Below are 13,458 nucleotides of genomic sequence, written 5' to 3' on the forward strand. Positions count from 1 at the left end.
GGAACAGTGAGTAGTGGTGAAAGGTTGTTTTTCGGACTGGAGGAACATATACAGTGGAGTTCCCCAGGGGTTGGTACTAGGACCACTGCTTTTCTTGATATATATTAATGCCTTGGACTTGGGTGTACAGGACATAATTTCAAAATTTGCAGATGACACAAAACTTGCAAGTGTAGTGAACAGTGAGGAGGATAGTGATAGACTTCAAGAGGACATAGACAGGCTGGTGGGATGGATGGACAGGTGTCACATGAAATTTAACGCAGAGAAGTGCGAAGTGATACATTTTGGTCGGAAGAACGAGGTGAGGCAATATTAACTAAAGGGTACAATTCTAAAGGGAGTGCAGGACTAGAGAGACCTGGAGGTAAATGCACATAGTTTGTTGAAGGTGGCAGAGCAGGCTGAGAAAGCACTTTAAAAAAGCGCATGGGATCCTGGGCTTTATAAATAGAGGCATAGAGTGCAAGAGCAAGGAAGATATGATGAACTTTTATAAAACACTGGTTTGGCCACAACTGGAGTATTGTGTCCAATTCTGGGCACTGCACTTTAGGAAGGATGTGAAGGCCTTGGAGAGGGTGCAGAAAAGATTTACTAGAATGGTTCCAGGGATAAGGGACTTCAGTTGTGTGGATAGATTGGAGGAGCTGGGGTTGTTCTCCTTGCAGCAGAGAGGGTTGTGAGGAGATTTGAGAGAGGTGTTCAAAATCATGAGAGGTCTAGTCAGAGTTAAATAGAGAAAAACTGTTCCCAATGATGGAAGGGTTGAGAACCAGAGGAGTCAGATTTAAGGTGATTGGCAAAAGAACCAAAGGCGACATGAGGAAAAACTTTTTGACACAGTGAGTGGTTATAATCTGGAATACACTGCCTGAAAAGGTGGTGGAGGCAGATTCAATCTTGGCTTTCAAAAGGGAATTGAATAAGTACTTGAACGAAAAAAAATTGCTGAGCTACAGGGAAAGGGCGGGGAGTGGGACTAGCTGGATTGCTCTTGAAGAGAGCTGGCACGGTCTCGACGGGCTGAATAGCCTCCTTCTGTGCTGTAACTGTTCTATGATTCTATGATGCCGATGGTGTGCTTGAATAAAATATTAGTAAAGCATGTGCTGCATTGTATCTCTGATCAGAACCTGTCCTTCAGTTACACAGTCGTGTCCTGAACCAGGGCTGCAGTGCATATCCTTGGACTTCCAATAGCCACCCCTGCAATGTTCATGCTCCTTGAGTTAGTGTTGGCACTGTTGTTTTTTTTCATTCGTTCATGGGATGTGGGTGTCACTGGCAAGGCCAGCATTTATTGTCCATCCCTAATTGCCCAGGAGAAGATGGTGGTGAGCCGCCTTCTTGAACCGCTGCAGTACGTGTGGTGAAGGTTCTCCCACAGTGCTGTTAGGCAGGGAGTTCCAGGATTTTGACCCAGCGATGATGAAGAAACGGCGATATATTTCCAAGTCTGGATGGTGTGTGGCTTGGAGGGGAATGTGCAGGTGGTGTTGTTCCCATGTGCCGGATGCCCTTGTCCTTTCAGGTGGTAGAGGCCGTGGGTTTGGGAGATGCTGTCGAAGAAGCCTTGGCGAGTTTCTGCAGTGCATCCTGTGGATGGTACATACTGCAGCCACGGTGCGCCGGTGGTGAAGGGAGTGTATGTTTAGTGTGGTGGATGGGGTGCCAATCAAGCGGGCTGCTTTGTCCTGGTTGGTGTTGAGCTTCTTGAGTGTTGTTGGAGCTGCACTCATGCAGGCAAGTATTCCATCACACTCCTGACTTGTGCCTTGTAGATGGTAGGAAGGCTTTGGGAAGCCAGGAGGTGAGTCACTCGCCGCAGAATACCCAGCCTCTGACCTGCTCTTGTAGCCACAGTAATTACGTGGCTGGTCCAGTTATGTTTCTGGTCAATGGTGACTCCCAGGATGTTGATGGTGGGGGATTCGGCGATGGTAATGCCGTTGAATGTCAAGGGGAGGTGGTTAGACTCTTTCTTGTTGGAGATGGTCATTGCCTGGCACTTGTCTGGTGTGAATATTACTTGCCACTTATCAGCCCAAGCCTGGATATTGTCCAGGTCTTGCTGCATGAGGGCATGGACTGCTTCATTATCTGAGGGGTTGCGAATGGAACTGAACACTGTGCAATCATCAGCGAACATCCCATTTCTGACCTTATGATGGAGGGGAGGTCATTGATGAAGCAGCTGAAGATAGTTGGGCCTAGAGCACTGCCCTGAGGAACTCCTGCAGCAATGTCCTGGGGCTAAGATGATTGGCCTCCAACAACCACGACCATCTTCCTTTGTGCTAGGTATGACTCCAGCCACTGGAGAGATTTCCCCCTGATTCCCATTGACTTCAATTTTACTAGGGCTCCTTGGTGCCACACGGTCAAATGCTGCCTTGATGTCAAGGGCAGTCATTCTCACCTCACCTCTGGAATTCAGCTCTTTTGTCCATGTTTGGACCAAGGCTGTAATGAGGTCTGTAGCCGAGTGGTCCTGGCGGAACCCAAACACTGACCATCGGTGAGCAGGTTATTGGTGAGTGTCACTTGATAGCACTGTCGACGACACCTTCCACCACTTTGCTTATGATTAAGAGTAGACTCATGGGGCAATAATTGGCCGGATTGGATTTGTCCTGCTTTTTGTGGACAGGACATACCTGGGCAATTTTCCACATTGTCGGGTAGATGCCAGTGTTGTAGCTGCACTGGAACAGCTTGGCTAGAGGCGCGGCTAGTTCTGGAGCACAAGTCTTCAGCATTACAGCCGGGATGTTGTCGGAGCCCATAGCCTTTGCTGTATCCAGTGCACTCAGCCGTTTCTTGAGTGAATCGAATTGGCTGAAGACTGGCTTCTGTGATGGTGGGGATATCGGGAGGAGGCCAAGATGGATCATCCACTTGGCACTTCTGGCTGAAGATGGTTGCAAACGCTTCAGCCTTGTCTTTTGTACTCACGTGCTGGACTCCGCCATAATTGAGGATGGGGATGTTTAAAGAGCCTCCTCCTCCTGTTAGTTGTTTAATTGTCCACCTCCATTCACGACTGGATGTGGCAGGACTGCAGAGCTTTGATCTGATCCGTTAGTTGTGAAATCGCTTAGCTCTGTCTATAGCATGTTGCTTCCGCTGTTTAGCATGCATGTCGCCCTGAGTTGTAGCTTCACCAGGTTGTCACCTCATTTTTAGGTACGCTTGGTGCTGCTCCTGGCATGCTCTTCTGCACTCCTCATTGAACCATGGTTGATCCCCTGGCTTGTTGGTAATGGTAGAGTGAGGAATATGCCGGGCCATGAGGTCACAGATTGTGCTGGAATACAATTCTACTGCTGCTGATGGCCCACAGTGCCTCATGGATGCCCAGTTTTGAGCTGCTAGATCTGTTCTGAATCTATCCCATTTAGCACGGTGATAGTGCCACACAACATGTTGGATGGTGTCCTCAGTGCGAAGACGGGACTTCATCTTCATGAGGACAATGCGGTGGTCACTCCTACCAATACTGTTATGGATAGATGCATCTACGACAGGTAGATTGGTGAGGACGAGGTCAAGTAGGTTTTTCCCTCGTGTTGGTTCGCTCACCACCTGCCACAGGCCCAATCTGGCAGCTATGTCCTTCAGGACTCGGCCAGCTCGGTCAGTCATGGTGCTACTGAGCCACTCTTGGCGATGGACATTGAAGTCCCCAACCCAGAGTACATTCTGTGCCCTTGCTGCCCTCAGTGCTTCCTCCAAGTGGTGCTCAACATGGAGGAGGACTGATTCATCAGCTGAGGGAGGGCGGTAGGTGGTAATCAGCAGGAGGTTTCCTTGCCCATGTTTGACCTGATGCCATGAGATTTCATGGGGTCCGGAGTCAATATTGAGGACTCCCAGAGCCACTCCCTTCTGACTGTATATCACTGTACCGCCACCTCTGGTGGGTCTGTCCTGCCGGTGGGACAGGACATACCCAGGGATGGTAATGGAAGAGTTTGGGACGTTGGCTGAAAGGTATGATTCTGTGAATATGGCTATGTCAGTATTCTGTGAGTATGGCTATGTCGTTTGCCATAGGATAAAGGAATTATCGGAAGTTCCAGAATAATGGGCATTTATGCACATAATTCTGTTTCCATGTTCACCGACCTACTGGATGTTCATGGAGTGGCTCCCCTTTCTGTTTATAAATGAGGGTGGAGGTGCGTATTGCCATTTTAGTACCAGCAATTAACTCCCTGCACTCTGGGGAATCCTGCCACAAGTCAAATGGAGTGTTTTTTCCTGCTTTTGGCTCCTTTCCAAAAAGAAACTGATGAATTCACTGGCAAACAATGAATTGGTGAACTGCCTGATACAAATGTACACTTGAAGTTGGGCGATATGACAAAGATCACCTGCAGTTGGAAGGAGCCTGCCACATAACAATTCAAAGCAGCTGTGACCTTCACAACCACTGTCAGAACCATCCCTCTCCTGGAAGTGGTTCCCAAGTCTAGTTGCAGGATGTGCACAATTCTACAGGAATCTTATGCCTGAAATTTCCTCCATTTACACATATAAAGGGGTTTTCTGATGCACATCTGGCAAAGTTACAGGGGCAGAGGGATGTCTTGGCCTGAGTCCACATGTAGGTGTCTTCAGACATGTCCAGGTATAATAGCCTCGCCCTGTACAGTGTGCTCTTTTCAATGGATGGAGTTCTGCTCAAAATTGATTTCCCAGACTCCTGAATCCCTGTACCGCCAGAAAGTTTGCTGCTTTCTGCCTGCTCCTTATTGTTGCTGATATGCCTCTGCTGGTATACTGGATCCGTTGGTGTGCATTGCTAATAACCAAGGCTACTACTCACCTCTGCAGGACCTCTGGATCAACCTAATGCTGGATCATGGTCGATTCTCCACGCCTCCTTGGCTCTCCATTTTCCACCTCTGGCAGTGCGCCCACTGATACTCTACCCCTCAAACAGCTCCTGGCTTCACTCATTCTCCACACCTGTCTCCGAATCTGAACATTAGTTTGTCGGTGCTCCAAGTTGAATCCACCTTATCTACAAGTCAACTTTATCCCACCACGAGACCTCTAACTTTAACTTTGGACTCTCTCCTATTGTTTCCTCTCTATTCTCCGTTTACTATCAGGACATATCTATGATAATCTTTGTCATGCCTATGTAAGCTGAATGTCCTCTGTCCATTCACGTGCGCATTTTAGTTACCACTCCGTACCTGAGCACAATACTTCTATCTCCATTTTTCTTTCTCTTTTCTTTACCGCTCTTGGGTCCTTTTCTCCTGTCTCCTCCCCTTCTGTCACCCAGTCATGCCACCTTTCATTTCTCCCCTCTCAAGTACTTTGCCCCCTCAATGCTTACTCCAACCTATCATTACTCCTTTGCCTTCTTACTCTCCTGCCGGCGTCCCAGACTTGAATCTCTGTGGATAAGCCCAGTGCTACCTACTGTGCCTCTTTTGGCATTTTGCGAAGGACCCACTGAAGCACCCATCACTGCCTCCATACAAGCAGCAAAACAATCGGCCCCATCCTCCTCTCTCGCTGACCTTCACAGCCAGCATGCCCAGTGGGGCAAATCTCACCAACCTCCTTCCTATCTTGCTCATTCTACCTACCACTACCCAATTGGACTCTGCCAGCAGATTAATAATCAACGACCAGAACGTCCGTTCACTCACAATCAAGGCCCTTATTATCCATGGCCTTCATGTGGATGTTTGCATTGACATTATGGGGTAGACTTGTCCCCCGAGCATTGTTTGTGTGCCCAGCTGGCGGAGCATGCCCACCAGTCACCCGATAATCTAGACAGGAGGCCCGGTCCATTTTAAAGGCCGGATCTCATTAGCAAAGGGTCAGCAAACTGTGGGTGAAAAATGGGCGGTCCGGAACAGGTCATCGGTTCCAGGCCACCGCAATGTTGGGCGGCCCAGCTAACCTCCAGGGGGATGAATGTAGGTGCGGGGGAGGTGGCGGGGGAGTCTGTTCTCGGCCGGTGGATGTGGAGGGACCCAGTGTGGTAACGGCGCAGGTTGTTGTTGAGTAGCCTGGAGGAGCATTCCATCGTTACCACCCTCGTCAAAAAACCCATCCATGACCCCTCTCTCCTTGTAAACTATCGCCACATTTCCAACCTTCCTTTCCTTTCCAAAGTCCTTCGTGTTGTCAAATCCATTAACGGAAATATTATTTCCTACTTAGTAACATATAATTTGTATGTTCCTCATAATATTTACCTGCAAATTAGTTGCTTGTTCAATATTAATGTACAAATCCCAATTTTTAAGTTTTCAAGAGTGTGATCTTTAATTATAAATCAGTTACATATGGTGGGTCACTAATAAAATTCAACTGTGTACATGTTTCATGAAGAAAAATTATCCATGCATTCAGTAGTCGGCCCTCTCGGTGGAAAAAATGTGTTACTTATAGTCATCCAACTGGTAGTGAAACTCTGTAGATGCCATATGTAAGGCACTTGAGCAAACGTTTTGCAGACGCAATTTACTCCATAGTTGCTTCCATCTGAAACTTGTCAATGTCAGCATGTCTTTCAGGTCATGCTTCTCACTAAAGCTTAGCAGACAACCTTTTTAAGATACTTACTAAGAAGCATAGTTGAGCAAGTTTCTGTAAGGCCAGCAAATGCTTTTGTTTGCTATCATTCTATGCTCTGTTCTTAGTAGTTGAAGAAATCAGTCTTATTAGCAAACCTGTTTAAGCATAGCCTATGAGTTAATTCAGAGATGCAGCATGTTTGGGTGATGAGGGTTATTGCCTTCTATGCTTCTCCTGCTTAAAAAACAATCAGGAATGATGCATGCCAGAGCCCAGAGGAGGGAAAATGGAAAGCTCTAGGTAACCACACAGCAGATGTTAGTGTGCTGACAAAACTGTTTCCAATTAGTTTTGCAGTGCAGCATGAAAGCTCAATTTACACCATTAAGGCTTTCTTTTTGTTCTGCACTTAAACAAACTTTAAAAAAACAAGGTAACTTCATGTGTAACATTTTGTCCAATTTGCCTTTGATCTGCAATAGTATTAATAATAATAAAAAAATGTTAAATACATGCTTGATTTGTTAAAATTTACAAAATGGCATTTTAATTGTCTTCATTAGTCAATTAGTCCATTCGTCAGAGCTGTGTCATTTTCTTCAGACATAGGATACCTGCACGGTTTCAGTGCAACACTGCTGGTTACCCCACCAGTGATGATGCTTTTTTATGAGGAGGCCATTTGGTCCGTCTTCATTCGTGCAGCATCTAATTGGTTCTTAAATTATTCCAGACTTTCGCCAACACTATCGGGAAGTCCATTTTATATTAGGGAAAGTAGACTCTATCAGTTTTCCACTAAGTTTGTGAAACAGCTATCAATATTCAACTGCTGCTCTTGTAAACCCCAAGCTTGCAGCACTGTTAGAGGAGTGCTGAACCCGCTACAATAACAGGCTATGGATATAAAATATGCATATACCAGCCAGCCTGTGGACTGGTGCTTGCCAAGTAATTGCAATAAATTGTTTTGCAGTTGAAAGTTGTACTATATTCCCATAACAGTTCTGCGCTATTGTAGTTTGTAATCGTAATAGGTAACTAAAGTTTAGATATTACACTAAATGAACTTTTAAAAAATAAAATAGCTTTAAAATGTAATACATATTTAATTGTATTTATTCAGAACTTTTTACATCAGTCTAAATTATCAATTCAACATTTTTAAAAAAGCTGGAAACTATTTTAGCTATAAGGTTTCAGCATTGACTCAGTGATAGTACTCTCACCTCTGAGTCAAAAGGTCTTGGGTTCAAGCCTCACTCCAGGACTCAACCACATAAGCTCAACTGAAGGAGTGCAGCACTTTTGGAGTTGCTATCACTTACACATAGGATACCCATTGGGAATCGAGTGTTACCAACCCAGGCCAAATCTTGATCACAAGTACCCCCAGAAGATACATTGCATTATACATTTACCATAATACACCTACTTTTGGTCATAAGATATGATGTAACGGTGCCAACATGTGTTATCTCGTTGTCCGAAAACTGACTCAAATCAGATTTGTCCAATTCTGCAATATCTTACTTGACTACTTTTGGTGCGAAACTGTTAGCCATGAGACCCCATCTCTTATCTCTTACTGAAAGTTACTGCCTTTGAGCTTCTCCCCGTACTTTTCCATTATACTTAGACTGGTCTGTACCATGCTAAACTTGACAATTTTGATTTGTATAGTGCTAATGTCATGTGATATAAGTTTCATTTAAGATTCTATTATCTAAACCCAAATCTACAGGAATACAGTAATTACATCTACCCCAACTTCATTTGATTCTGCTATTGTACTTTATCTTCCTCAAGCTGTCTGTTTTTCACAGAGCTGTCTCAGACTTGAAGGTCGGCCTCAATCACCCTGTCCGCATACGGCACTTTCTCACTCTCTCTCCCTCACTGTAGCTCCCCATACTAATTCACCCATGATGCTCTTATATAACATGAATCAAAACAAAATCTCTTTCAGGCCATTTAGGTAAAAATTCCAAAATGTCACACTGAAATATAACTGATTTGTAGCCTTTCCAACTATTGTTTACGTAATTCTCATTGCTGATCAATGGTTCTATTTGGCAATTTTCCCTTTCATTTAATCTGTGAAAGTACCATTTTAATCTTTTTTTCAGTCAAATGCCCTTATCCTTGAATGTTTTTTCCTTTAACATTGGAGCTAATCATATTGTTTCCACTGTTTTCTAAATATTCCCCTACTTTTAGGTTGCCTCCTCTGATTTATTATAAACAACCAGGTTAAGCAGTTAATACAATATCTGGCGAAGTAATGGTGGCGGAGTGGCAACAGCTCTGAGGAAATTCCTGCCCTAAATCTATTAGGAATTTTTCATTTATTGATTTTGTTCATGCAATAAAACTGCAAAATATAATGCAAGGATTATACCTGAATTTCGATTAAGACATTTCAGGAACATTAAGGGAAATGCATTTTTGAAACTCAATTTGGCATTTATGAATAGTCCTATAAAACTGCTTATTGTACTATCTCACTTAAGTGATGTACACCCTCTGAAGCTGGTTCCATCCTCTGGATGATGCTGGACTGTTAGATTCATAAGAACCATAGCAGTTTTTACAATGCAAGTACTTTTACTACTGTGGGAATACTATGGAAAGTTAAACACCATAATGTATTAATAGTTGGCAAATATGAATGCGAGTCCCTAATGCAGCTCAGCTCCTGCTAACCACTGACTCAGCAACACTCGAGATGAATTTGTGCTGATGGAAGGGGTGTGCATTGCTGATCCAAGTGATGCATCAGATTCCATTAAAATTTACAGCAAAGCTATTCATGAATTTAGCTTGCTTAGCTTTGTTTTGGCCACAATAAGTTTATCTTATTGATCACATCATGATAGCGATCAATAAAATAATTACTAACCAGACTCCATTACATTTCTATTTGTAATAAGTTTACTTTATTAATCACAACCTGACTCATGAAGATAATAATGAAATAATATTATTGCTGGCCAAACATCCAGTTAGGAAATTCTTTGAAAACCATTAGTTAAAAAAAAGAATGGGCAGTTGCATTTATTACTGTTATACACAACTGGAATAAATCAATTGTGGGGCTAGGGTGAGTACTTAAAAAGATTGCACAAATGAAAGTGTACTAAAGGTGAAAGTATTACTCACAAAACCTTTCAAAGATTTCACATTTAAAGGAAAGTCACTTGGTGAATAAGGTCACTTGGAAGGCATCTGTTTCTTTGCCATTCTTTAAGAATGTGTCGACAAGATGCTGTTTAATCATATTAGAAGATATCTGGTTTGAGATTCCACTTGACATAACTTGCTACCTAAATCAAACTGAAAGCCCGCTAGACCATTTTAGAAGATCTTCCCTGGGTGAGAGTCTTTTAAGTCTGGATTTTCCTTCACAAAACTACTCCAGCATCATAGTGTACACATACTTTGGCTAACAAATATCAATTTTACTAATTGCAAAAAGTCACGTATACTCCTTGTACTTACCTTCTTACTAATGTGTGTTCCTAATCTCTTACTTCTATGTGGTTCTCCCTGAGTGGCAAAAGGTTCAAAAGAGGGTGGGTGAGACATTTCCATTAAATTCTCCGAAGAATCAATGATATTGCTGGCCCTGATGGACCAGCTTCTGGCTGTACCTAACTTGCACTTGTAAACATTGCTGTCACTGGCATAAAGGTCGCTCATATGTTGACATCAGAGGGGGCCAGAAGGATGGTACATCAGTGTCACTATTCTGAGAGACAGTGACATCCACTACCACTCCTTGCAGCCTACTGCTGCTGGGCATGGCTCAGGTGGCATGAGATTAAACTAAATAGTCCCAAATAAGTCCTGAAATCCCTAAGCTGTTAAATGTCTCTTGCTAGGAATCTATCATAGCAGTTGTAACTGCCACTCTGAACCTCAGAATCTCCTGACGCCTTGTTGCTGCAGGCATGTCCTGGACTGCCACACTCTCCAAGGTGTTCTGCAAGGCCTAATGAACTTCTTGCAGGATCATGGACTCCTGCAACGTATCCACATCTCCACCACATGCAACAACCTACATTCTGTTGGTTCTTCTGTTTTCTTTCTTTAGTAAATATTATTTCACAACTCAAACATTTTTTTGAACGAAATGGATGAAACTAAATTTGAAATTTAGCAAAATGAAAATATGTTTCTGCTCCAGAGGGTAAGTATTACTTTAATTGAGCTACTCCTGACATTACAGTAGCTTTATTATTGCAATGTTAGTGTTTATTTCAGCAATGTGTCAGCTGAAAACTTACAAAACTATCTGGAACAGTGAGACGACAGTTAACTGCACCTATCAGTAATACAAGTGTTAACACGTATATAAGTGTTGGTATAACCTATTGTTACAAATATACATACAAACAATGAGATACAAAACAAATCCTGCAATAACTTGGATCCCAAGAGCTCTTCTTATCCAAAGTATCCCCAGCAGAAGACATTAATTGCCAACAGGATTAAAGCATTTATGTTGCACACATTTTGCCACAAAGGGTCCTCTTCAATGCTGGTTAACCTTTTCTGTATGACGTCCTTTTCTTCTTCTGTGAGTTCAGGTTTCTGCTGTACAGACAGGCCACAGAGACAAAAACATGTTTTCTTCCACCAGGAAAGTTCCACTGTTTCAACAGAAGTAAGCACAGCAAAATTAAATGGAATAAACAGCTTCAACTGCGATAAACAAGCAACGCTGGAGTTACATTTCTCAAAAGGAATGCAATGAAGAATGACCACATTTTTGGGGGGGTCAACAATAATCTTGCTGGAAAAATAATGGTGTGTTAACGACACATGCTGTTATTAATGCACAAATCAGCCAGCAAATTCAGGGGATTAAGTGATGCACCGTGAGTTGCGAATCTCCAGAAATTGCTGGTCAATTTACACCACTCCGTCGTTTGCTTCGCACAAATAGCATCTTGCCCTTAGCCTCCCTATTTTTAAGAACTTGCCGGATTTGCACATTAATTGCCCATTAAACTCGCTGCAGAAAGTTAGGACTGGACCTTAAAGCGTAAGTACCTTTTTAACGATGTGATAATTGTCAATGCAATGCCAATCGACCTCTCTGGCCCAGAATGGGAACAATTTAAACTGTTCAATCTCATTCCTGCACGTAGTAAATTGTTGTTAGAGATTTTAAAAATGTCAAATTTTAAATTTAATTTTTTTGGGACTTTTCCTTTCTATCTCTTTTTCTCTATTAATCTCATCTTTCTTTCCCTCTGTTTATTTCCCTTTCTGAACCTGATTTGACTCTAATTCACCTACTCTAATTAACCCTGCTTCTCTGTCGTTCCTCTGTTTCTTTCACAATCCTTAAATCTCACTGGTTAAGGAGATACACTCTTGTCCCACTGTTCACCAAGGTCCCAGATGCCCCATTGCCCTTGCATTATCAACTCATACTTTCAGCGAGTTACCTCGCAATATTTTACGGCGCAGTCTTTTATTCCCTACTTCCTGTAACAGTCGACAATATTCCTTACTGTTTTCCATTTTTCAACCTTTATACTTTTTGATCCAGACCTCCTTCCCTCTTCTCAGTCGCTTCCTTTTGCTATAGCGAATTTCCTGGCTGACAAGCAGATGACTTCAATGGCAGATCACTGACATTTGCAGATCATTTAGCAGAGGATACACGTCCTCTTTGGATTGGAATCACTGGACGAACCACTACTACCATAGCCAATAGCTAGCATGTGACACTACCATCAATATCGGCCCATTTCAGAAACTCATCACCTGTTTCTTGTAGTCCATCACTCTCCGTAATAGATAGCGTTTCACCATTACTCTCGACAGATTTGGCAACTGTCTTTGGCTGGCTCCTGGAATCATCCATGTCACTCTTAGAAGCTTTGCTGTGTCTAGTCCACCATGTTAATCGCATCAGCTTTGGAAATATAAAATAATACAATCATTTACTCTCTGAACTACACAGACTTCAATAAACTATTCATGCACTGTTTCTTTTTTGTTGTCAACATTATACAATAGTAAAAAGACTGATTCACTTGTGTGCTGGAATTTAATTGGCGAAATACTGGCCACATATGATGCTGTAAAATAAAGAAACCGTTTTGTCCCTGGGTTAGATGAGGGGATAAAAGAAAGAGTACAGCTGTTTGCAGCAGCAGAGCCTATGTAAATAAAATCTTAAAAAGTAAATTTCTGCGGCTCTGCCCCACTTACAATTCACTCATAGGTGAAATCTTGTGTTTTGGATTTATGATGGTTACAGCCTGTACACAACTTGAGTGGAGGTAGAATATATGGGTACCCTGCAAACATGTGTAAAGCAAACAGAGTTTTTGCAGCCAAAACAATTAAACTCAACTCCCTGTTTGCCAACATGTAATGATATTTTTATTCATATTTGTCTCAGAACCAGTAACATAAATTGTACCTTGTCTACGTGGAGCCCAGAGAGAGCACAACCTAAATAACTTGAAGCATACCCCACAAATATTCAGAATGTTGCCAGACAACCAACATATATGATTCATGGGAGACTGATGTTTTTGAATAAAAACTGATGTTTCATTGTTTTTGTATTCTATTCCTCTAGAAATAAACCCCAGGACTTTGTTTGCACTTTATATGGCCTTATCAACTTGTGTTGTTACTTGTAGCGATTTGTACATCTATATTCCCAGATCTCTTTGCTCCTCTACCCCATTTAGTTTTTTACCTTCCGAGGAATATATAGCCTCCTTATTCCTCCCATGAAATTGAACTACCTCACACTTCGCCATATTGAATTTCATTTGCCATTTATCCGCCCACTCTGCAAGCCTGTTTATGTCTTCCTGTATTTTGGTGCAGTCTTCCATATTAGTAGCTATTCCCTCAATTTTAGTATTA

At 42.7% G+C, this 13,458-nt stretch overlaps 1 protein-coding gene across 2 annotated transcripts in view; it reads right to left on the reverse strand.

The window, feature by feature from the left end:
- Positions 1 to 7,658: 7,658 nt before the first annotated feature.
- slc5a9 (solute carrier family 5 member 9) overlaps positions 7,659 to 13,458 on the reverse strand; it is a 60,511-nt gene continuing 54,711 nt past the window's right edge. For both annotated transcript variants that reach the window (XM_067990252.1, XM_067990253.1), the window contains 2 exons: positions 12,337 to 12,487; positions 7,659 to 11,210 (listed from right to left, as the gene is read on the reverse strand). In XM_067990252.1, the coding sequence (XP_067846353.1) occupies positions 11,005 to 11,210; positions 12,337 to 12,487 (357 nt within the window). In that variant the 3' untranslated portion in view covers positions 7,659 to 11,004. The remainder of the gene's footprint in view (positions 11,211 to 12,336; positions 12,488 to 13,458) is intronic.

The sequence above is a fragment of the Heptranchias perlo genome, chromosome 9 (assembly GCF_035084215.1).
Source record: "Heptranchias perlo isolate sHepPer1 chromosome 9, sHepPer1.hap1, whole genome shotgun sequence".
Lineage (NCBI taxonomy): Eukaryota > Metazoa > Chordata > Chondrichthyes > Hexanchiformes > Hexanchidae > Heptranchias > Heptranchias perlo.